This window comes from Camarhynchus parvulus, chromosome 3, assembly GCF_901933205.1.
Source record: "Camarhynchus parvulus chromosome 3, STF_HiC, whole genome shotgun sequence".
NCBI classification, from domain to species: Eukaryota; Metazoa; Chordata; class Aves; order Passeriformes; family Thraupidae; genus Camarhynchus; species Camarhynchus parvulus.
The window spans coordinates 86,059,435-86,084,069 of NC_044573.1; the positions used below are offsets into that span (position 1 = coordinate 86,059,435).

The 24,635-nt window shown below is 36.1% G+C and overlaps 1 protein-coding gene across 1 annotated transcript in view; it reads left to right on the forward strand.

The window, feature by feature from the left end:
- Positions 1-4,090: 4,090 nt before the first annotated feature.
- MCPH1 (microcephalin 1) overlaps positions 4,091-24,635 on the forward strand; it is a 120,688-nt gene continuing 100,143 nt past the window's right edge. The window contains exons 1-9 of the mRNA XM_030944464.1: positions 4,091-4,184; positions 6,262-6,353; positions 8,664-8,782; positions 13,643-13,727; positions 14,263-14,383; positions 14,678-14,818; positions 15,736-15,831; positions 18,016-19,017; positions 24,283-24,395. Of these exons, the coding sequence (XP_030800324.1) occupies positions 4,166-4,184; positions 6,262-6,353; positions 8,664-8,782; positions 13,643-13,727; positions 14,263-14,383; positions 14,678-14,818; positions 15,736-15,831; positions 18,016-19,017; positions 24,283-24,395 (1,788 nt within the window). The 5' untranslated portion in view covers positions 4,091-4,165. The remainder of the gene's footprint in view (positions 4,185-6,261; positions 6,354-8,663; positions 8,783-13,642; positions 13,728-14,262; positions 14,384-14,677; positions 14,819-15,735; positions 15,832-18,015; positions 19,018-24,282; positions 24,396-24,635) is intronic.

The window sequence follows — 24,635 nt, forward strand, 5'->3', positions numbered from 1 at the left end:
TCAAGTAGCATTGTAGGGATGACAACTCCAATTTTGATACAAGTGTTCAGGTCTTAAATACACAGACTGATTGACTGGGATTTAGAGGAACTAAATTTAGAGGAAACAGCTGTTTATCTGGGACATAACTCACAGTTGGAAGTTTAAGATTAAAAAAACAAATACAAAAAGTTAAAGCTGTTGTTTCCACAAATTGGAAATAAGTTCGTAAATCCACCCAACCAAATAAACAAACAAACACTACCCAATAATCAATACACAAAATCAGACTTTACTTAATAATAGCAAACCTCCTTATTTGTTCTAGGAATCTTTCATATGCTTAATGTCAAGTGCCAGGGAGGAAGACATAGCACACCATCTGAACTCTGTGTCTGAGAACTTATCTCTGTGATAAAGCCCTACAATTACCATCCCAAAGTTCACATCCTATTTACATCAATAAATTAAAGTCTGGCTGAGAAGGAATCTTTTGAATTACCAAAGCAACACTTGAGAATACAGCTCTTTTTTGTTTTTTACCTAAATCTAGAAAATTATAGCATTGATTTTTATTTTTTTTCTTAGTTTTTCAATACTTTTTGGATGGCTGGGAAACATTTAGGTGTTTATAGGGTTTTTACTTTTTTTGAACTATTACCTCTGTTTGATTAGGAGGTCAGCTGAAATGTAACTTTCACAATTCCTTCCTTTCTCAATATAATTAACCTGTAAAACTCTTTCTTCCTAGTACAGCATTCTATAACCTGTATGTCCTATAAGTACTGACTGTAGAGAAATCATGTCAATATAACAGTTAATGCTATATTCCTAGCTTTATAGACACCATGACATTACATATCATCAAGCCAAATTACAAGCTTATTTAGAGGGCATCTATGTTTACTTAATGTTAATACACCCCACTCATTGTCATTTTCAGAAGTTCATTGGGGCATGAGAGTTAAAACACACTGATATACTCAAACTGGCAAAATAGCAGCTGTAAAAATATAGTGTTGCATCCTGTAAGTACTAGAGGATGATGAATTCTGAGGAGTAACTGACAGCAAGACAATATTGGCACAAGAACAGACAACTATTAACTACCAGAAGAATTCTGAATTTTGTCACCATCTGAGAATTAAGTCCTTAAATGAAATCCTAAGGTCAAAACTACAATAGTTTAAGAAAAACCTGTAAATTTGTAGGACAGTTTCAGTATTCTGTGTATTCATTTCTGTGATAAAAAAGGTGGGTGTGTCGGCTGTCACAAGGGTTTTTGGGATGAAGGAAGAGATGTAGATCTGACTCCATGATCAGAAGGCTTGATTTATTATTTTATGATATATACATCTATTTAAGCTATACTAAAAAGAAAAGGAAAGGAGAGTTTCCAGAACCTGCTACCTAACCTAAGAATAGAAAAGTAAAGAATGATAACAAAGGAGCTCTCTCCGACTCTGTTGGAGAGAATTCAGTCCTGGATTGGCCACTAACCATAAACATCCAAGCTGGGCCAATCCAGACAGACCTGTTGCATTCCACAGCAGCAGATAACCTATTGTTTATGAGAGAGGATTTTTCATGAAAGAAATGTCTGTGACAGGTGGGCATCCCAAACCCAGTGTTCTCATGAGTAGTCCTCGTCTGCTGTGATATTGAATTACATCTTGCAATTACTACTTTTCATTGTCTCTACCAGTGTAGAATCAAAACATGCAGGTGTAATTGCACATTTCAGCACATTTGCCTTTAGCATCTATAAAACCTGCTACTACCTTTCAGCTAAAGGCTCAAACATAGTCTGTGGGTTTTTTTACTGAGGATTTTCAATACATGTTTAAATCTCCCCTACCTCTCCTTCTGGACTTGCCTCCAGATCAATGTTTATAGATGCTGCATTAGACAAAACTCCCTTTTTCTTGAGGCACACTTGAGAACCTTGGTAAAAATATTTTATTATTGCCTAACAAAGAACTGTGTAACATACTGACAGAAGTACAAAGGATAGGTAAATAAAAACAAGCATATATACATAGATTGACTGGTTACTTTATGCACATAGTGAATACATAAGTGAAAGGAACACATTCAGCAGAGGAAGCACCCAAGAACTTATGCTCAACACATGCCACAAATCTAGTGCATCACCAATGCCCTGGAAATGAAACAAACTTTATCAATGCCAAAACATTACATACTAGATTAACAGATCTTAAAAAGCATTAATATAGCCATCTGCTCAGTAGACTCCTAGGAGTCAAGATCTGAGTCTGTCCACGAAAGTATGAATGTGCATAATGGACCACATCAAAACCTTTTTAGGTCAGCACTGTCTCTCCAGTGCAAAATGACTGAAAAAAAGGAACAAAAGAAAAACATTAAGTGTTCCCTGTACTTTCTCAGAGTTCAGCAATATACAATTCAAGGCTCTACTAAGGGAAAGGTAGTTTTGTACATTTTTGATAGTCTTAAACTGGTTTTCATTAATTTGCTGGATTTGCTTCAGAAACCATGTGGTTAGCCAGCACTCTGAACACTTCCACAGCCTCATGAAGCACCATATGGAAATATGTCTTCTGAGAAGACCCCATCTGGTAGTCTCTTTTGGTACTAACTAGCTGTTGTTGGGAACATACGTCTCCATGTTCACCTTCTGCACACACTCGTGGTTTTAAGGACCTCTAGCACACTGTTTCTTTTCCAAGCAGACAAGTCCTTGTCTGAATAGCTATTTCTCATATGGAAACCACTTAGTATCCTTGTGTTGCATCTCTTGTCATTTTTCCATGTCAGCTATATTATTTTTCAGATGATGAAATAACCATTAGATATTGAAGATTTCAGAACAGCATCAATTTGTACAACTATACAGTAACTCCCAAGCTCTGTGAGTTGCAAAATAAAGCTATGCAGCATCATTTTCCTCTATGTGCTCCTTCTTTCTCACAGCAGATCTCCTTAAACTCACTAATTCCCTTATTTTATTATACATTTTATCATTTTTCCCTGGGAAAAGTATGACGTTTTCTCTAACTTCCCTCTGGTATCACATTTGCTGCACCCCAGCCTTCGAGCACTACAGCCAGCTCCTGTTAGGGTTCCCTAACTATAGCTGATGGCACAGTTGCTCTCAAGCAGTTTTACATGCTTTGGTAAATACTGTCTCACAGTGCTCTTTACTAACCCCTATTTTGCAGCCTTTTTCTGTTATTTGTTTTTCACTTCAGACACTGCAGTTTGGGATACCAGAGAGTTGAGAGACCAGCAGTTCTCTGATGCTGTACTTTCCTACAAACTAAAATTCTTCAGGAATGCCTCTTTAGGACTCCTTATGGCAAACAGTCACACAGAAAATTCACTCAGAGTTTGTCTTTGTCAAAACTTCATGGCATCCTGGCCTCTGTCAGCAGTAGCATGGCCAGCAGGACCAGGACCAGTGATTGTCCCCCTGTACTGAATACAGTGAGGTCACCAAGCACTGTGTCCAGTTCTGGGCCCCTCAATTCAGAAAGAACTTTGAGGAGCTGGAGCAAGTCCATAGAAGGGCAGCAGAGCTGGCGAAGGGTCTGGAGCACAAGTGCCATGAGGAGCAGCTGAGGGAGCTGGGGGTGTTTAGCCTGGAGGAGGCTCAGGGGGGACCTCATTGCTCTCTTCAACTCCCTCAAACTGTAGTCACAGCCACCTAAGGGTCAGTCTCTTGTCCCAGGAACTAGTGACAGGATGAGAGGACATAGTTTTAAGCTGAAGCAGGGGCGGTTTAGGCTGCATATTAGGAAAAAAAAATTAACGGGAAAGGTGATAGATATTGGAATGGGCTGCCCAGAGAAGTGGTAGAGTCACTGGCCCTGGAGATGTTTACAGAAAGACTGGATGTGGCACTCCGTTTACAGAGTGGTGTTGGGTCATAGGCCGGGCTCGATGATCTCAGAAGTATCTTCCAACCTAGTTAATTCTGTAACACTGTTTCCAGCAGCATGCGGCTGTGCCAAGGCTTCCCCGGCGCCAGAAAGGGCCGGAGCTGGGCCGAGCACACCCCATTTCCGACCAGGCCCGCGGGACCCGCAGCCGCCCCACAGCGACACGGCCGCGGCAGGGCCCTGGTGCGCAGGCGCGGCGGGGCCATGCGCGGGGGCGGGTTTGAACCGTGGCGGGCGCTGCGAGCTGCCGGGCTGTGTTGCCAATGGAGCCCGCACTGAAAGGTACCGGCTCGGCCTCCCTGCGGTGGCTTCTCCCGGCGCGGCTGAGAGGAGCCGGCGGACTGGCGCGGGCTCCGCGCTGCCCCTGTCCCGTTTCTCCTTGCGGCCCTTGGCGCGGCGCTTCCCGGCAGGGCGGGTGGCGGGACGCTGTGGAGGCCCCGTGGGCTGCTCTGACCCGCCGCGATCTTGCCCGATCCCGGCGGCGGGGCCTGAGGGCCGGCCCCGGCGGGAGCGGGCTGTGCCCGGGCGCAGGCCTGGCCGCCTCCCTCCGCTCGTGTGGCACTGCAGGGTGCTCCCCGGTGGGGCACTGCTCGCCGAACCTTCTTTCTGCTCCGGTCAGTCGTGGCTTTCTTCTGCGTATCAAAATTTCTGCCTCGCTAACGTTGCCCTCTCATGGCCGGTTTCCTCTGCGATCACCGCCTTCTCTGAGAACTTCTAAGGCTGGCGTTTACAAGAACCGATCTCTACTCAGAGATCTTCGAGTTTAAAAAGGCGCAAAGCACTTCCTCATTTTCCTTTTCATCCACTGTACAAAAACTGCAAAAAGCTTTGCCGTTTGCTGGAATATATTTGATTAGCTAAAACTGACTAATTATTATGTATGTAAAATACACCTTTGATCCTACTGCAAGCGCATGGAGTTTTAAGTAGCATCCCTTTAAGTTCCTAGTTAGTTCCAGACCTATACTGAAATGTTCCGATGTGTTTTTCCACGAGAATTTTAGCTATGAAAGTTATAAAATATTTGATATAAGAGGAATCTTTTCAAATTCAAGTGCATTTTTTTTCACAACTGAACTATCAAGGAAGAAAGCAACTCTGGCAATATCTGCCCCAGTCTGGTAGCAAAATGAACACAGTTAAAAGCACATTGGAGTAGACTTGTCTTAAATTCCCATTTATATCTGAATTCATAGTACTGATAATAAGATTTTTCCCAGTGCTTTGCATGAGGAAGTGCTTTGTTTCACATTTCTCTTGTATTTCAAAAATATTTCTAGTAATTGTAAAAATACTTTAATCTTTATAAGAGTACTTCTGTTGTTATGAATAACTGGAGCATTATTCTGGTTTTCATTTAGAAAGAAGACAGATGAGACTACATAATAATTAATCAGAAGGACATGCTTAATTATCTTAGTAGCTAAGATAATTAAGCAATATTTGCTAAGGATGACCCTTTCAAAATTAAATTCTTGGTTTTATTCCTGAGTTCTTAGACTTGTCTGGCCTTTGCCTGAAGTTGTTTTTGGTGAACTGCCATTTCTCAAGTTTTTGGAATTTTCCTGATTTGCCATTCGATATGGGAAAGTGGCATGGCCAGCGGAACTGTAGGTGACTTTGGTGCCTGTACTATGTAAAATTAATGAAGGGATTGTTATGAGTTTTATTTGTTTATCCCTACTTTTCAGTAGTTCTGTCTTTGGCTGGTTGCTTGAAGATATTCTCAAGCAAGGCTGACTTGATTCCTTGAAGAGTTTATTAATCTGCTTAATGAAGCAAGTTAATTAAATCTCAATATCTCAAGTTGCATATGGCACCTGATATGAGACTTTATTAGCCTCTGTTATATGTATGTGATTTTGGGTCTTTCAATATAAATAAAATGAAAATTGAAGTAAATTGGAAACTGTTAAGTAATATTTCTGCAAAATTTGCTGGGAGTTTGGGCAAGGAGTAATTCTATTGTGGTGATGACATTTTGTTCTGGAAGTTGTGTTGTATCAACTGGTTTTCAAATTTTTAACTAATCTGAAGATTAAAAGTGATTAAATAATGGTAAGGGTGAGCAGTCATGTAAAGATAATGTATTGCTTGTTAAGCTGGTAGTGTGTTTTAAATAGATGAAGTAGAAAGTTAGCTAATGTCAGACTTCTAAGTTATTTCTATTACAATTAATTTAGGGGACATAAATACACTAAAAAAAATTTGCTGCTAAAGTCTGACACTCAGTTTACTAAAAGCTGTATTTGCAACTGAATGCAATTTGTATAAAATAAATTTCTATTGGAAAGGCAGTTTAACCAGTTTTACCATGGTATATACTTCATTAGTTGTTGTTTTCTGTCTTCTGATCCAGGTGTTTCTGCCTTTGTAGAAGTTTGGTCATCTAACAGAACAGAAAATTACTCAAAAACCTTCGAACAGCAGCTTCTTGATATGGGAGCAAAAGTAAGAGGACTATTTCAAAATAAATGGAATAGGAAAGATCTTAATTATAAATTAGCTTGCTTGTTCTACTTGTCACATATATTTCTTTTTAGTATGAGTTTTTAAAGGGCAAGAAAGCAGGAAATCAGAGACCTGAGAATAGACCAGTGTGCTGTAATGTTCTTGCTACTGACAGATGGGAAATGCATTTAAAGCCTTTCTACATCTACAGACCTCTTTACATATTAATGTGATATCATGCTTCTCGTGAGAAGTATTGGGCTTGCCACAGACTGTGGGCAAAGCAAATCTAAGTCTTGAAAACCTGTGGTTTACAAGTATTTATCTTACTTTGTTTTGTTTTCATCAACTTGTAAACAGCTGCTCTGTTCTTAGTACAATGTTTCCTAACCCAAGTACCATGACATTTTATTCTTCCATTCACTCTCCCCAAATTTGTATCAGTTCCAAAAAGTGCTAGTAAAAATACATCTTAAGAGTTTCGGTATATGTCTCAATGATTTTTTTTCCCGTACCAGATATAGTTGACTTGTAGGTGCAAAAGGTGTTTTATTGCCAGCTGTAACATTTCAACCAGAGACCAAAGTCAAACTGGCATCTTCCCTTGTAGCACATTGTCATTGGTTAATGGAGATTTTTATAGCCCAGATTTTTTTTTATTCTAAAAAAATACTTGTGTGGACTCCCAGTGCTATTTAAAATGGGCATGTGTAGATGTCTACTGTAATTTAGGAAATCTTATTGCTCTCCCCAAATCCTCTCTTTCTGTATGAAGTAAGCTGAGTGAGTGTGACAAAACAGTAAGGGTAACTGGTTTTGTTATTAAAGCAAACACAACTCTCAATAAATAACATGAGTAAAATAAATATTTCTATGATGTACTGTCAGACCTGTGTAATTCTAGTTTTATGATGTGAGACTTTTTTCTCACAGAAAATATGGCAGAAACATAAGGCTTCAAAATTCTTCAATTGGGTCAAAATAACCAAATATGGTGCGCGCAGATGATACAGATGAGTCTATTTAGTATATCCCTATGACTAAATAGGGATGGTCATGCCCCTTCCCTATTCCAGGCACTTCCCTGTTATTGACTGAGCACGTGGTACTAAGCTGGCTTGGTTCACTGTGTCAGGAAATTAAATTCTAAATTAGTTTTTTGCTAGATTGTTGGTTCTGACATCTCAAAGTTCAGCTGAGCAGCAGAAGACACACAGGGCTAGGGGAGGAGGTGGGAAAGGTGAGAGGGAGGTGTAAGGTGGTGCTCCTCCATAATTTGGAGGCAGAGCTACATCAATCACCCTTAGGACATGGGCTGTGAGCCAGATACTGGCAGAAGTGAGTAAGCAATTGCATTTGGAGTAATAATTTATTCTATAAGAGACTAATGGATTGTTTTATACCTAGATACTGAAATATAATGGGGTTTTTTCTTCTTAGAAGTCATAATCAGCTTGCCACCAGCAATGTTTGGAAAAGCTAAATAGTTTTCTTAAAGCTAAATACAGACCCAGCATGTTGTAGGCAAAGTATAATGATGCAACTGAGGGCACAACAGAAAGTTATAGAGCTATTTCTGTTTGGCTGGGGAGATGCTGCAGTAAAATAAGAGTTCTATTGATGTAACCACCTCAGCAATCACAACTGAGCAAGCAGTTCTGTGTGGGGTTTTTGGTCTCCCAAGGAAACCTTGTTTGTGAAAAATGGAGTATCTAGAACTGGAAACATCGCTTGCCAATGGAGGCTGATAATTGAAAATTTGATCACCTGTGCTGACTTAATTTTCTGTATTTCTCATTTTTAAAGCATTCCCATATAAGTTTTGTTTGTAAACAGCCTTTCCCTCAAAACTAAAAGTGATTTTTATTGATAAAAAATTAGTTTAAAAAGTGAGGTTCGCTTTAAGCTTGTGTTCTTTTGCCTGAGATGTTTTGTTATTTCTTTGGATAGTGGCATCTGCTTTCTACCCTGGCTATTGCATAAGAAATTATGTTGCGCTATATAAATTAAAATGTTGCAAAATTAGTGATACATCTAGAGTAGGGAGCTGAAAATGGTAACCTAGAGGAGGCTGAAAAGAAAGGGCTATTCCATCCCTGTAGCCTGCATTAGCTTGCCTAATGAGACTGGAGTTTTGATTGCTTGAGGCTTCTTGTGAAGTTGGGAAAGATCAAAAAGGTCCTTAACCTAATGTTTAGAATAAATTTTTACGCTAGTTGTGTATACACTAGAAATGGGCTACACTAGCTGGTGTCATTAGCATTTTCCAGTTATCAGACTTTAATATGAGCTCTCTGTGTATTTCTGCAGGTTTCAAAAACTTTGAACAAGCATGTCACCCATGTAGTCTTCAAAGATGGACGTTTGACTACATGGAAGAAAGCGCAGAACATGGGTGTAAAAATAGTTTCTGTACTTTGGGTGGAAAAGTGAGTACTTGTGGTTATAATGAATGTGGCCTATTTCAGAGATAATATTTTATTAATAATAATTTTCTAGCATTTTTAAATTGAAAAACTTGAATATAGAAACCATTTTATTAATGTACTTGAAATAGTGATCAATCTGTGAGTAAAAGAAAACTTTTCTGTGACATTATTCCTGTTATAAAGCATGTGATTTACACAAAAAGGTAAAATGTAAACTCTTAAAAAACAAATGTGGTGAAGTAGTTTCCTAGTACATTTGTTAACAGTTCTACTCCTGTGCTCTCAGGTGGCATGTATAGACAGTGAAGGCCATACTTACACTGAATACAATTCTCCCATTTTCATATGTAAAAGCACATTTCATCAAGGGCATTGTACTGTTTCTGTAGTTAAATCCTGTAAACAGAATAAATCCTAGCAAGAAAGAAAAAGATCCATATGTATTCTGGTTTTTAAGATATTTGGCAAGTTCAGAACAAAACTTCATGAAGAGTCTCTTCTACCATATGGAAAAAATTAAATTTATTTTTTAAAAAATTGAAGAAAAATTTCGTCTGTGCAACCAGTCGTTTAGCATTTGCTAGTCCATAGCCGCTTCTCTGAATTTGCAAAGTGCTTATGAGGCCTAAGATTTCAGATGAAGGGTAAAAACACAGTTTATGAATATGCATGTGTCAAAGACTCCAATTGATAAATCAGTGTGATGATGGAAATTAGAATATAAATCAAGTAAAGAGGACCTTACCTGTACCAGTTTTCATATGCATGGAGAGGTAATAGTCCAAGTGCAAATATTTTGGGCTTGTTTTTTTGAAAAAAGGTGGGCACAAGGAGGGAGGGCAAATCTATGCCCTACAGACACCTAAATGTAGGCCAGTACAGCCTGGAAACTTGTGATGCAAGTCCACTAGCCAAAGAAGAAAGTCATGTAGATCTGCAGACACAGGGGTTTTCTTTCTTTTTTTTTTTTAAAGCATGTCAGATAAAGTTACAGTCACACAACCCAGCTGGCTTTAACACCAAAGAAATACCTCAAGTTCCTGAGAATGAGGGTGATGCAAAATTTTATTTATTGAAAATGTCTTTCAAGGACCTGGTGCTATTTGAATATGTGACAGTGGTGATGATTTCAATACTGTTGTAAAATTGAATATGCTGTTCAGGTGATTAAGTGTATAAATACAGATTTTGAAATCTTAGTCACATGAACTATAAATGACTGATGATTTGGATGTGCTGTAGTAAAAAGGATCTCATAAAAGTCCAGATCAGTACCAACAGCAATGGAAGAATGAGAGTGCCTTACAGAGGAGAGTCTAGGACATGTCATACAGAAATATTCTTTCTGTGATAGCAGTTCCATCACAAGAGTCTCCTCTGCACTACTGGAAGGCATTGTGTGGATGAACACTGTGGAAAGCTGAGGCATAGAAATAACTGGATATGTGATACCGTAGGGGACATCATGGGGTTTTGAAATCCAGGTGTAAAAGCCTCGAGAAACATTAACTTTTGTTGGATAACAGCAGCAACGGACGAGGACAAGAGAAAGCATCTAGAGGGAAAACAGGTTGTTTGGTAGAAAAGAGAAGACTAGCATCTTCCTGGTGTCCTTTAAGCTTTCCTGTTATAATTTTCTGACCAAAGCAAGGTCGTGGTACACGACTTAGAAGATGAAGTTTGTTGGAACTTGGGGAGTCATCTAAAATAGATGTATTTTATTGCAGAGGAGGACCCAAGCTGTGAATTATGATTGAACTTCTCTTTAATCTTTTTCTTCTGCTCTTTAGTTTAAAGTAAATGCCAAAGGGTACAGAAGAACATACAGCTTAGATTGGTGTATACTGTAAGCAGAATTCATGAGAATATCATATCCTTGGGCAAAATATAGGTCAAGAGCACTGAAACTTGTATAAGAGATAGTAATGAATATTCCTACTGTTCATGGGGTTATTCAAATGAGGCACAGGCAGTACAAAATTAAAATGAGCCTGTACTAGTATACATACAAAATTTTTGTTTTTGTAATAAGAGAACCAGAGTGCCTGACTACATTACCACATCTAGTACATCTGTGTCTCAGACGCTGGTAGGCAGAAGATAGAAAATAGTTTATTGAACCCTGCAACAATGTAAATAAGAAGGACTGAATAATATGTACCCGTAAAATTATGGTCCTGTGTGAATGGAAACTTAGTTTAAACCTGATAATTTGTGTAAGCAAATCATGCAGAGTTCCGATGAGTTGAAGTTTTAGCATTGCTACAAAAGCTGGTTCAATTAACTAGCTGCTTCATTCAGTAACAAGTGGAATATTCTCAAAATGGTCAGAGAGCTGTGAAATGTTAGCTCAGCAAGGTACTAGTACGTATCAACTTTCTGGCGTAGACTGGGGGTTGGTGACTCTTGTAGGAGTGCAGTGCAAAACCAAGTATGTTTGTTATTGTTTGCTCTTAATTGGTTTATGGATTGCCGTTCAAACTATGTCAGAGAACCTTTTCATAAGTATGTCTATAGTATAAGTGTTCATACTGGAACACCAAACCCAAGAAATTCTATGACAATGGTTAAATTTAAAAAGGAGTCTACTTAAAATGGAAAAAATTCTGTTAAGAAGCTAAGACAGAAGGGAATAAAATTCTTTCTGGTGTCAAGAAGGCTGTTTAAAGCAGTCCTCTTAAGCATATCAGAAAGATGATCATTGCATTTTGGTACTTGCAGTAGACATTTTCATAGTATTGTTACCTCAGCAGTAGTCAAAAATCAAATTGAATAGAACATAAAACTTCATAAAGTGGAATTGACAGCATTTTATCATGGTTATATTTGGAATGTTGCCAGAGGATGGCAATGAGCTTGACTGAAGTTATAAAATCATTTTCTTGCAAGATGTGATTGAAGAGACAGGAATGCTTCAGTCTGGGAAAGGAGTGAGGATGGGAGACTACTGTGAACGCAAAGGTTTGTGTAGAGAGGCTGAATAGGAAATGAATCTATATTTTCCTTTTCAGTAGAAAAGCTGGAAAGCATTACATTAATACACGTGGAGACAGATTCAGAAAAACCAGTAAATTATGGGTTTTAATAACACCAGGTTGGGCTATAGAATTCCTTGTTGCAAAATCATAGTGAGCAAAGATTTACATGGGATAAAAAAATTGCTGAAGCAATTAAACATTTCATTTTATCAAAACCCAAGTATAGTGTTGCCTCTAACCATCTGACAACCAGAAATCTGTGGAACTCAGTAAACTGGGAATGTTTGTCTTTGTTTCTATGTTCTTACATGCTCTTGGGAATCTTTATATTGGAGGGTACTGCAGGGTGCTGCAGTATATGATATTCAATCTGGATGCTACTTTTTTGATATTGGAGCTCTGAAAATACCAGACAAGTAAGCAAGTAATGAACAATTAGTCCAGCATTTCCTGATTCTTCCTCTTTGTGGAAAATACCCTCACATTTAACAGCTGGCAAACCCATACTTCCAGCCTATTAGACTTGTACCCCAGTGTTGCCTTCCCCTGAGCAGTGCTTGAGCCTCTCAGAGGAATATGTCCAATGAGCTGAAAAGTGCTGTAATACTTAGTTTTCTCCATAAAAACCTGAAACATTTGAAGGGTTTGTGCAGTATTTAGTGATCATTGCCTTGTTGAATTCTTACTTGATTTCTATTGCTCTTTCCGATGATTTGCCTCAAACTTTTATTGGAAACTTCTGCTCTATAACATGAGCATCTATTTGAGTTTAGGAAGTAATTTGAGAAGACAACTCTTAAGGATGAAAATTTAAAATCAGGAAGATTTATATTTATAACTGCAGAGTAAAGTTATTTTAAATTTTAAAACTTTTGTTTGCTTTTACTTTTTTTTTCCTTCTAAGAATGATAGATGTGTCTAACTTCAAAAATAGCAAACAAAAGTCATGGACTTGCTGTCATGTAAAAAAATTTAGTGTAATGCAAAATGAGTGACAGCTTTGGGATCACTGAGAAAGTGTTTTTTACTGCTTCTTCAACACAAATACTTAAGTGAGCAGTCTAAAAAAACATCAAAATCCAGGAACAAAACCCCATATAAAATGGAATAGCTACAATCTGCCCAAATTAGGCGCACTTAATTCCTCATCAAATGCGTAATTGTGAAGCTCTTCCTGTGTTTTCTTAGCAGGATAACTCATCCCACAAATAAGTTGTATAAATCATCTACATTAAGATTTGTCTGCAAAGTAAAAGATTCCTAGATTTAATACTAAAATTTTCTTCTGTTTTGCTTCTCTGAATCATTGAAATCTCTGAATTAATGTAACATTTCATGTAGTCTACATCTGTGCTGATTATTATCCAGAATTTAATAACAGTCACTGAAGTCCAGCTGGTGAATCTCTCTCTTTGATGCTCCTGAGAACTGTAAATTCGGTGAGTTTGACAAATACTTGCAGTGGTTTGTCTCTGTCGTCCATTCCAAGCCGAGTAAGGATGAGGCTGTAACTGTGCAGGCTCACACCGTGTAGCGCTTCCATCGCTAGGTGTCACCAGAGCCATACAAGCAGCTGCTGCAAGCACAGTCCTGCAGTTTGGAAAGGTGTGGAAAATAACATCAGTGGGAATCTTGCCCTTCCTGAACAACAATTTGGAAGGCATCATTGGCACAAAAATTTGGATCATATATTTGGCATGTAATAGATGGCAGGGGGGAAGGGGTAATGTTACAGTACTTACCTTAAAGTTACTTACTTAGAAAGGGTTGGTGTTTCATTATTGCAGGGCTTAGACAGCTCTTTTTGCAATAAAGGTTCTCGTTCTTCAAACAAAAACAAGAGAATAAAAACCCACCAAACCTTCTCTAATTTACTGTACAGGTGCCGAGAAACTGGAGCCCATGTTGATGAATCCCTATTTCCTGCAGTAGACACTAATGAAGGATTTCTACTACCAATCAAAAAAGTATGTGTTTTTTTTTAAATGGGCCTAGAATAAAAAACTTTAAAATTTGAACTTGACTTTTTGACCTCAAGCATTTGAACTATTTTCAGAACATTCTGTAAACTCTATCTGTCCATCTGAGTAAGAGTTTAAAGACAGTCTATTGCTGTGATCATGTGAAGAAAGTATACTACAAATCAAGTTTTTGTATTGGTAATTAAAAATATTAAGATCTAAATTCAAATTATATAATGATGACTAATCAAAAAAACACTACTATGTGGCTTATGTTTTACAGATTTGCAACAAATATTTTTTAAAACTACCTTTAAATCTTTAGTGCAAGCAAAAAAAAGGTCTGTTACGTTCTTTCTTACTTAATATTAAAGTTTACTTTGCAAAATGCTAATTTCTGTGATTATTTGTCACTCTAAAGGAGGTGATAAGCAGCATAAGTCCCAATAATGAATACTGTGACAAAGTGGTAGGCAAAATAGGAGATGTCATTATTTTGGCAGTTTTGTACATATACTTAAGAGTTTTGTCTGTCTTGTAGCACAAATGTATGCAGCCAAAAGACTATGTTGAAAAAACTCCACAAAATAATAAAAAGCTTCAAAGAAGACTGAACCAAATGGCTAAAGAGTTAGCTCTACAAAAGACAGCAGTTAATGCTGGTAAGAATATTTTTTGCTAAGATGCAAAGTTTTTTTAAAGCACTTGTTGGGGTTTTGGTGTTTGTTGGTTGGGTTTTTGTGAGCTTTTTGCATCTTACCATGAGAAATTAAGTTGATGTCATTTTTACTGGGTTCTTTGCAGTTCTGTTGTGTTAAGGCATCTGTAATGATCTTGATCTAAGAAAACTTTTTCTTGCCAAGTTTTTTTTTTTTTTTAAGAAAGAAACTAGAAGCTTCATCTCAGACTGTTACAGCATTCAAATACTAATATATAAATACAATTTCTTTGTGCAGATACAGATGTACCAGTTTTATTATTTGAAGACAATGGTTCACTTATATACAGCCCTGTTAATAAGATAAAAGATCAATGCAATGAAATGGAAAGAAGAATAAAGGATATGGAGGAAAAAAGAGAGAATCTTTCTCCTACTGGTAAGAAGCTGAATTTTATTTAGTTATGAGTATGCACAAATGGCTGCTGGTTTTATTGCTGACTTTTTCATGCACCAATGCTCTCACCTTTAGAATTTTTTTCTTGATTGCATGTTTGGAACACAGTGGTTGCCAAATAATTTTTTATCACTAGGCTACTCAAGAGGACTAATGTTTAAGCTAGACTTTCTAGCCATGTAAATTGATATTATCACCTCTTGCTTAAACTTGACAGTGAAACTCTAAATCTTATTTCCTTATCTCCCATATCAACACTTTAAAAAGGACCCCAGAACTGATATCTTCAGGTACTGAAGAACAGAACTTAAAAAATAAACAAATGTGAATAACCTAATCAAATAAATCTAGTCAATTTTGAAATGGATATTCTAATGAATTATATCTAGATTGTAGTTTTCAGATTTTTTTAGTGTTTGCATTGCCTTACTGAGAAAATAGTAAGGTCTAAGTCAGTAGGTTTTGCCAATTACTATAAAAAATGTTGAATGTGGAACATCTTTTGGTGGGGCAGCATCTGTAGTATTTGAAGTTTTAAGATGTGCATGTCACCTATACTGTCAATTTCTAATTTCAAAAACAATTGTGAAAGTAAAGAAACAGTAATACAAATGGATGAAAAATTAAATCTCAGTTTATTTTAGTGAGGCTTGTATTTATTTTCTCTCCAAATTTTAAGGTAAACCTTCAAATATTAAAAGCATTTCTGCTGTATTAAGACATGATTGCCAATTGCAAGACTTCACAGATTCTTTAGTAAAATGCCTCAACAGGCTTTAAAAATATCAGTAATAATTTCTAAATAGTTTTACAATATTCTATACATTCAGAAAAATGTGCTGCTGACTTACCTAGAAAAAATGCTTACAAATATATAATAGTTTTTTTTGTACTCCTAGGTTCACAGATGACTCAAACACTTCCAAGTACCTCACCAGGAGACTGCCCACTTTCTACTTGTATCTTAACTAATTCAGAAGATGAGCTGCTACCTGGTAACTATCACTACTTAATATATTTACAGAAATTAAAAATAAAACATGGCCTTTATATCTTACTTTGGAAAGTATGGTGTACTGAAATGAGAACTGCATCTATTTTCTCAATCTTGTATATTTAAAGTTGAATTATCTTCGTTTTTCCTTACTAAATAAAGTATGTTGTACTAAGAAGTCAAGAAAAATGGAGCATGAGGAATACCACTAGGTGAATGCTCTGTCTTACAGCTATATTGCTTGGCTCACTTCCTCCTCTCTACTCATACCATTCCCTATTAATAACTTTTTGTCCTACACGGTATCAATCTTCTCTGCTCTTAACAGTGATCATATATAGAACACAGAGTGCACACCAAAGAGTGTGATGTGGGAAGCTTAAAAGAGATCTGAATGAGGATAAGACCTCAAAGAACTGAAATGTCTTCCAAATTTTCAGTTGAAAAACATGAATTTGAAAGTTAGTCTAATGTGTTTTTCAGATTAAGTGGTCAAGTTTGAAGAAATAACACAAGTAAAAATAAATCAGCTTTTTTAATGTTTTATGGTTTAAGATGGATTAAAATAATTTGTCAGCAAGGTAAGAACTTCATAAAATTATTCACATAAATTAGGAGTTTGTTCCTGTGTTTTGGTGTATTAGGAGGGCCTAAGAGAGGAGATTGTGAGTCTGTTGAGTTACATCAGTGAACATTTAATAGTATTGATTATGTATGCAACAAGTTTATGCTTCAGACCTCATCTGTCAGCCGCAGGGGCAAAGAGCTCAAGTCAGATGCTGGCCTTGATCTCAGGAGAAAAGTGAGAAGGAAGTCTTGAGAATTTGTAATAAGGGCCACTAGAGCAGTTTGCCTGCTCTCCATTCTCCCTCAATAGTAAGCTATACCACATGCTATTTTGAGGTGTTATATTTTATTGACATGATACAGGAGGTCTGTCACGTTGGTTTACCTAAGAACACAGTGAATATCTTGCAGCCTACGACAGCTTGTTATGTTTTCATGCAATATTAGTGAGAAGTGATAGTTGAATACTGGAAGTAGCATGGCTCTGCCAGCAAACTCTTTTACTTTGGTAGATTAGTTATGTGCTGATGAGGTAGAACATTGTAATTTGAGAGCTTTCCTTGCATATGTCTGTTCAGCTTTGCAACTGCACAATGTAATTTTACATTAAGAGCAGACCACTAATTCCCATTACAGCATTCAGTATAGCTTCCATCTCCAGTGCTCTGTGGCAGTATCCTCTATGTTTGTGTCTAAGAGATATATGAGATTGGTTAATAAAGGTTTAGAAAGTTCAAGAAGCCAGGTTAATTTGAGGATTGAAGCTGACTTTGTCAGTTATCAGTATGAGAGACTGATCATACCATGTGAAATTTATCTATTTTTAGAGATTTATTTTTCTTAATATAGTTAGTTACACTATATGTTTAAAAATATTATCTATATCTAGTAAGCAAATAACATCAAGAACTTAAAGAATGAGTATTCTGTGATGTTGCACTAAACAGATATTTTAGCAAAAACTTCTATTGCAATCATCTTGCAGAACAACAGGATTTTTAAAAATGTATGTTGAGATTAATCATACATTAGCTTGTTTTGTAGGAATTTATTGTGAAGAGTTATGAATAGATTCTGTGCAACACCTAACACAAATTAATTTCATAAGAATAGCTACAACAAATAAGTCTATCCACATTCTTATTATGTTTAATACATGGCTTTAATGCATGCAGCATGATAGTATGGTGTTGTATTTAAATCCATCTTAACTGCAAAATCTTCAAGGTGGTACTAATGATGTGGTAGAAAAATTATTGAGTTGCCACTGTTATTAAAGCTAACTTTATCAGCATATAATCTTGCTTTCTCTACAAATGCAAGAGAAATAACAAGTTGCTCTGTTGCCTTATTTCAAGAAAGCAGAATGGGACTTGTGGGTGCTTATGACCAGGTTAGGGGATACAATAACTAGAACTGTAGGTTTTTGTCAGCCTAGAATGTACTTTGTTTCTAATCCATTTTCTGTTCAGTTTTTGTTGACTTGCCATATAATATCTGGAGAAGTGGCTAATTATTTTTTTTCCAGTTCAGGAATTCCATATATATATCACTAAGAAATTGATACTCTTTCTGGTTTGTTCAATACATTTATATTGCCACTTTTTTTGTTTTGCAGAAGAACAAATGGAAGACTGCTTGAACTCCAGTTGTGGTTATCTTTGGAGAACTGAGCCATTAAAGAGACAGAGAACAGAGATAGCAGAACATGCCTGTGATGCTTGGACTGATATTCATGTGTCCATGAGCACATCAGTGAACTCTCCATCACATGGCAATGAGGAGAAGAGATTAACACCAAAACGACGTACGAGAAGTTTAACAAAGAAACAGATTATACAGCCCACTTTGGATGACAGATTGTCTTTAGGAAAAAAACATTTAAATTTTCCAAAGAAAAATCAAAAGAACAAGAGCAAGACTACTTCAATTGCAAATGAAAGTTCTCTTCTTGAGGGCTTTGGTCATATTACTCCTTCCAAAAAAATAGTCCAGTTAAGTACTGTTCCTGCTTTGACTGACAGTCTCTCTAATTTGCCTATGAATAGTGGAGACTTAAATGAATATTCACTGGATAAAAGCTTCCCTGTTGACAGAAATGATTCTGTTCTTGAAGACAAGAAGAGGAAGAAACTACAAACATTACCAAGTTTGAAGCTGGCTACCTCAGAACTGAGTGCATCAGACTCTATGGGGTTCTTGCAAGCAATTACTACTTACAGCAAGTCTTATTGCACTGAAGACGCTTCTTATGAAGACTTCTTTTCATCATGTAATTCAAATAAAAATGAAGTACAGATACAAGTACCAAAGGAATCACAAAATCCTCCTGAAGTTTGTTGCAAAGACTCTTCTACAAGCATGGACCTACATGATGTGAGTTTCTGTGAGCCGCATAGCCCTACTAAGATAAGTAGGAAGAGGTCTATTTCAGTAAATGATTTTCCAGTAAAGCAAAAAATCAAACCAGCTAAACATCCAGGAAGCATACCATTAAATATATCAGGTGGTGGAAAAGATGACACTGCAGAAGCTCTAGATGCTGATGATGTGAACAGCCTGCCACAGCATGCTCATGAAAAATCCTACAGCAGTGTAAATGACTGTGCTCACACTGCTGGTAAGTTAGTACATGGAGCTGGAAAATCAAAAGATATCATACTGCATTAGACATACTAATGCAACTAAATTGCAAAATGAACTGCCATTCCAAAAGGAAAAATACTTCAGAAACACACCAAAAGAAGAAAATACTGTGATACTGACTTAATTACTGAGTCAAATATATGAGTGCATAGAATCCAAAAGAACACCTGTTTGTTTTCCCATACTTTACAAACACAAAGTCATAGAAGATAAGAAAACTGCTCACTGTACACAAAAAAAGTAATGTTGAGCCTTGTTTCTCTTAGTCTCCCAACTTTCTGTTGCTATTCAAAATCTGTTTAAGAAATCATGGTCTCATCATAGGTTTCCTTGTTCAAACTATTTTTATTTCACAAGTGAAAATTGTTACCAAAATTGCAGTTAGGGTCATAAAATCTCTGGTGGAAAAAAATATTTGAGTTAGCAACGTGTAACTTGTGTGATGAAATAAGACCTGCAAGAGTTTGAATGTAAGCATCTTTTTCAACCACTGCTTTTTTATATGGAACTGATCTTAATTTTTAATTATAATTTTAAGAGTATTTTTTATATTTAAGCATTTTCAAGTTGGTTTAGCATAAAGTATTTTTATGTAAATGATTCTAAAATATTGAATCTGATGAATTTCTCTGAAAGATGCTCCTAACTTGCATTGGAATAATTTTCAGATTTTGAGATTTTGAGCTTTGTCACGCTTTACATGGAGTTGAATATTTGTAACTATAATTGTGTATTTTAGTAATTTATCTTCCCTAGAAAATTCTGTAGTAGTGCATCAATTAATTATATAAAACTAATTATTAACTTAAAGTACTCAACAAAATTGCTATCAGACTTATGAAATCTAGTGGGAATGTTGAACCATGACTGTGCCTATACATGTGAGTAATAAGCTGCTGAACTGTGAGCTGCCATTTTGAGTTCATTACACCTGTATTTTAATATCTGGAGTGCATCATTTCTGACACAGTTTAAAAAAGAGTGGATACCGATGTATGTCATACAGGTATAAATGTACACCCATAAAGGACAACTTTCTGCTCCAAGTGATAGATGAGCCATGAAGTAGAGGTTCTATGTTGGATCTTGTTCTCCCCAAGAAGGAGGTGCTGGTGAGGAAGCTCAAGGACAGCCTAGGCTGCAGTGACCATGAAATGTTGGAGTTCAAGATCTTGGGGCAGCAAGGAGGGCATACAGCAAGTTTACTACTGACATGCTGGATCCGATGAAATGGATTTCCCTAATTTCACCAAAGTATATTATTTCCATAGATTTACACAAAGTGTAGGCAAGTAGGACCTCAAGTTTGACAGCTTGAATGAGCTCACTTAAAAATGGAAGGAATCACTAATGTAAGAGAAGTTGTGTTTTCCCTAATAATGCAAGTTGCGTGGTAGAAAATGAAAATCTTGTATTACACTTACTCCTGTGATTCTCTATGATTGAATGATTGATTTTTATTAATTATGGGTTAAGTATTTCCTCTTTTAATTAAATGTAAGTTGTTTCTTATCCCTATTAGTAAATAAATTGCAAATTGGGGGGTTTTTTCTGTATACTGTACGTTATTTGAAAGCTGGTAAATCCAGTATATTTTAAAAAACTAATGAATTGTCTTCATTCATCATATATATATGGTTACGAGTAATCAAATAGCCATATAAAATGTTATTTCTGTTTTAAATATCAAAAACTTTTCTTGCCCATTTTTTTGTTGTGATTTTATGTCAGTGGCACTTTTACCCAGTACTTTTAATGAAAAGATGATTTGATAAGCTTTCTTTCCATAGACTACTTAGAACATTTCATTTTTAAGTAGAATATGCAGGCTAATCTGAAACCAAATTTTCAAGGCTTAATGCTTATGTGGTAGCAAGCTTCAGTTTCCTTTGTAGGGCACATTCAAGGCTGCCCAGCTGTTCTGCTGAAATAAATTCTGCTACTTATGTTCATCTTACTCATCTACAGGTCATGTGACCCTTCATCTGAAGGCTACAACGATAACTAACAATGCACAAGGAATGCAAGAGTGTACTCCCTAAAGCTTTTATCCTCTAAAATAATTTAGAAATTTGAACTCGGACCTAGCATTACTTCCAGTCTTAAAAATAAACTTCAGGCTTATCTGAGTGAATTTTATATATTTATGCTAATGTGGAAGGCAAATATTATCTTAATTGGCAAAAAGACTTAAACTAAGGCCCATTGTACTGTAGTTAATGTAGTTCAGTGTTAAGTTGGAAAATCTAGGAATGTCATTCTGTTATTTGGTGCAAGAAATCATTGTGTTTAATTTAGATTATTGAGTTTTACCTGAGGTTCTAAGTGTTATGGGTCTTAATGCTGCTAAAGTACTGTTTATGTCTTTAAAAGCACACATGTAAAAACTTCCTTAGGTTTGATGTGCCTTTTGGTTTTTTTCAGCTTTGGAAGAAGATAGGCTCACTAAAAATATTTTATAATGTCCTCTATTCAGATTCTGTTATGTCCTATTAAAAAACGAGGCACGAAGAAAACTATTTCTTCTTTGACTCCTTGCTTTATTTATCATCACAAAAAGTTGACTTTTAACTAATTATTAAAACAAAAGAGGACAAGTATTTCTGAGTAGAGGAACAGGTTGAGAATTATTTTGATGTAGTCAAATTTGCCAAAGACTGATGGCACTTGTCCTAGAGCACATAACAAACTACATACAATTTTTATAAACCATTAACAGGCTCTCTCTGAGGACCTGGGAGGGCACATACTTTTTCAGAAAACTTGAAATTATGTTCTGTATAATAAAAATTTGTTTGCCCATGCTTCAGTAATATCTATAATATAATAACAACATAAGGTATTAAATATTCTGTGTATGTGTACCTGAAGGATTACTAATGATGGCAAATTTGGACTTAATTCCTTCATGTTGGGGTAAATGCTTTTGTGGATAAGATACTACATACCTTGAATGACACTTCGGAAAAATATTTTTAAAGTAGAGAACTGTACTACAGAAAAAAGGTTTTATTAGATAGACATGGTTTATTTGATTGAGCAGAACTAGCTCATTTTGCCTAATCACTGCTTTTCAATTCAATGGAAGTATCAAATGGAATTTTGAAGATAATATTCTGGTTCAAAAGTTCTCATAGGTGTTAAAATTATCATGAATGAGTAGAAGCTTAAACTGCAAAGCAAAATGGCTCTAATTTCTGATAATGCTTCAGAGGGCCCAGTTGTTCATTTTGGTGCCAATCATTGAGCAGTGTTTTGGAACAGAATTTCGGGGATCTAATGGACCACAGTGGCGGGAGTTGCTTGCTTATTTGAACTTAGTTTAGGGAGAACTAACACTGGATGCAATTGCTTCAAAAACTTCTGTCAACTTTAAAGTCCTCTATGAAAAGGTACTAAAGATGAAAGCTCATTATTTATGCCTGACTGCTTTAAAAAGTAATCAGGAAAAAACAGAAAATAGTGAAGCTTGAGACCTATAGGATGGAAAAGCTGGAAAGCGCTTGAGAAGTGCTGCTGGACAGGAATGGAATAGCGAAGAATAGGCCTTATTAATGTAATGCCTAAGATCCATGAGCTGATAATCAGAGATAAGGGACATTATCCTCTCTTCCTGCTTTCCTGTAAATATGAAGAACCCACAGGAGTCAACCCGAACTGGAAAGAAGTCCAAGTGTACAGGTTTTAAGACTTTAAGCACAAGTGCTGTGGAGCATGAGCATTCAGGCCAAGAGTAGTAAAAAGAATATTACACCACTTTTCACTATTAGCCCTCAACCCAAGCTACCCCTCAAAAAAACCCCAAAAAACCTGAAATAACCTAATCGAAATTAACAGAGACTACTTTGGGCATAGCAGTGGAGTACATGATCTCTTTACATCCTATGCAGTCATGTAATTAGTTTGGGTTTCTTTAGGATTTGAAATACATGTTTAAAAGTTCTGGTTTTTATGGAAAAAGAGGTAATTTTTTTCTTTATTGCGTGGCGACACGTTTTCTCCTCTTCTACTTGCCATCAGTCTTCTTCAGATTGAAAAGAGTTGGTTGCAGTGCAATACTAAATAAAATTAACATAGCTATTAGTTATCTCTTTATTACATGATACTATATGCCTAAATATTAAATTTAAACTAACAGTTGTACCTGAAAACCAGGTTTACATTTATTACACAAAAATTGCCGCAATAAATTTTGACTAGTTTAAAGATTATAATTTTAAAGAGAGTAATCATAATGAATTGTAATCTGATGTTTTGTCACCTCAAGGATTAAGAGTGTAAGTAGCTGTCAGAGAAAAACAAACGATTCTTAGTTATATATGCATACTAAATAGGGATAGTACCCTTCAGTATTTTCCAAAACTAATCAAAAAACTTAGTTGGCAGGAGCTAAATTTAGGCCACTTTAATCACTAATTAAACTTTCTTTAACTGATCTCATCAATTTTTTTGAAATTAAAAATGAACAAATGTTCTAAATTAGACTTTATTGAATGACATTTGGGAAAAATACTCTCCCTAAATTTAGAGGAATTAAAGCTTAATTGTTTAAAAGATAGATGAAAATTTTTCATCTTAGGCAGGCAAGCTAATTTTTCAAATGATTCAGAACTTTATTATTTAGTTCTTAGGAAAGTCATCCTGACAGACTTGAAGAATTCATAAAATACGTAATGAAAAATACTGGTTTTTGACAGAGTGCATTCTTATGGATGGTTCCTTTTCATATATAATAGGTCTGATATGCCTTTATGTGCACAGAATCCTTGCCTGCCTATAGTTTGCTAGATTTGCATGCAAAGTGTTTGAAAACAAGTTTCAGACCTTGATGTCATTTTAGATAAGCAAAGTGTGTACCAAAAGCATTGTGTCAATAAGAAAAAGAAAATCTAGCTACTGAAGCTTCGTACCCAAATATCTCTATGCAGAGAAATTGCACATTTTATAATAAATAGCAATTTAGCAGATTCCCTAGTTGTAGTTAATATATAGTTTTCAAAATATGGGAAATTGGAAGCTTTACAACTGGTTTATTTGTAAGAACAGATACTCAAATATTAAATCAGATGGTTGAGTGTCATTCCTTTTCCCTCACTGAAATCCAGTGAAAAAAAAATTGTACTAATTATTAAGAAGTATCTTAAGGGTGTGTAGTGCTGTGCTATGATAAAATAATAGGTTACAGTCTCATTTCATAAGTTTGCATTTTTCATTTTAAGTTTCTAAATCTGGTTTCTAGGTGGTGAAGATGAAGTTTCAGAGTGTCACGTTACTGATGCCGCTTGCAAAATTTTTAATGAGCAGAAGAATAAGCACACTGGAGGCTTCAGAAAAGCTGGAAGACGCCAAAAGGTCAGTTTAACTGACATTTGCTTTGTTAGGCTCTTTCATGGAGGATCGTTGAGTGTCTTTGTATGTACAAAAATTAAATAAATTCTCTTTGCAGTATCAATTTTAAAATTTTCCTGAATCTCACTTTTCTTGGAATATTATGCTAATGTTCTTGGTCTATAATCATAAAACTGAACTATCTAATAACTTCTAGTGGCTGTGTTCATGCCAAGCTGACATCATAAATGAGATTGGTAATCC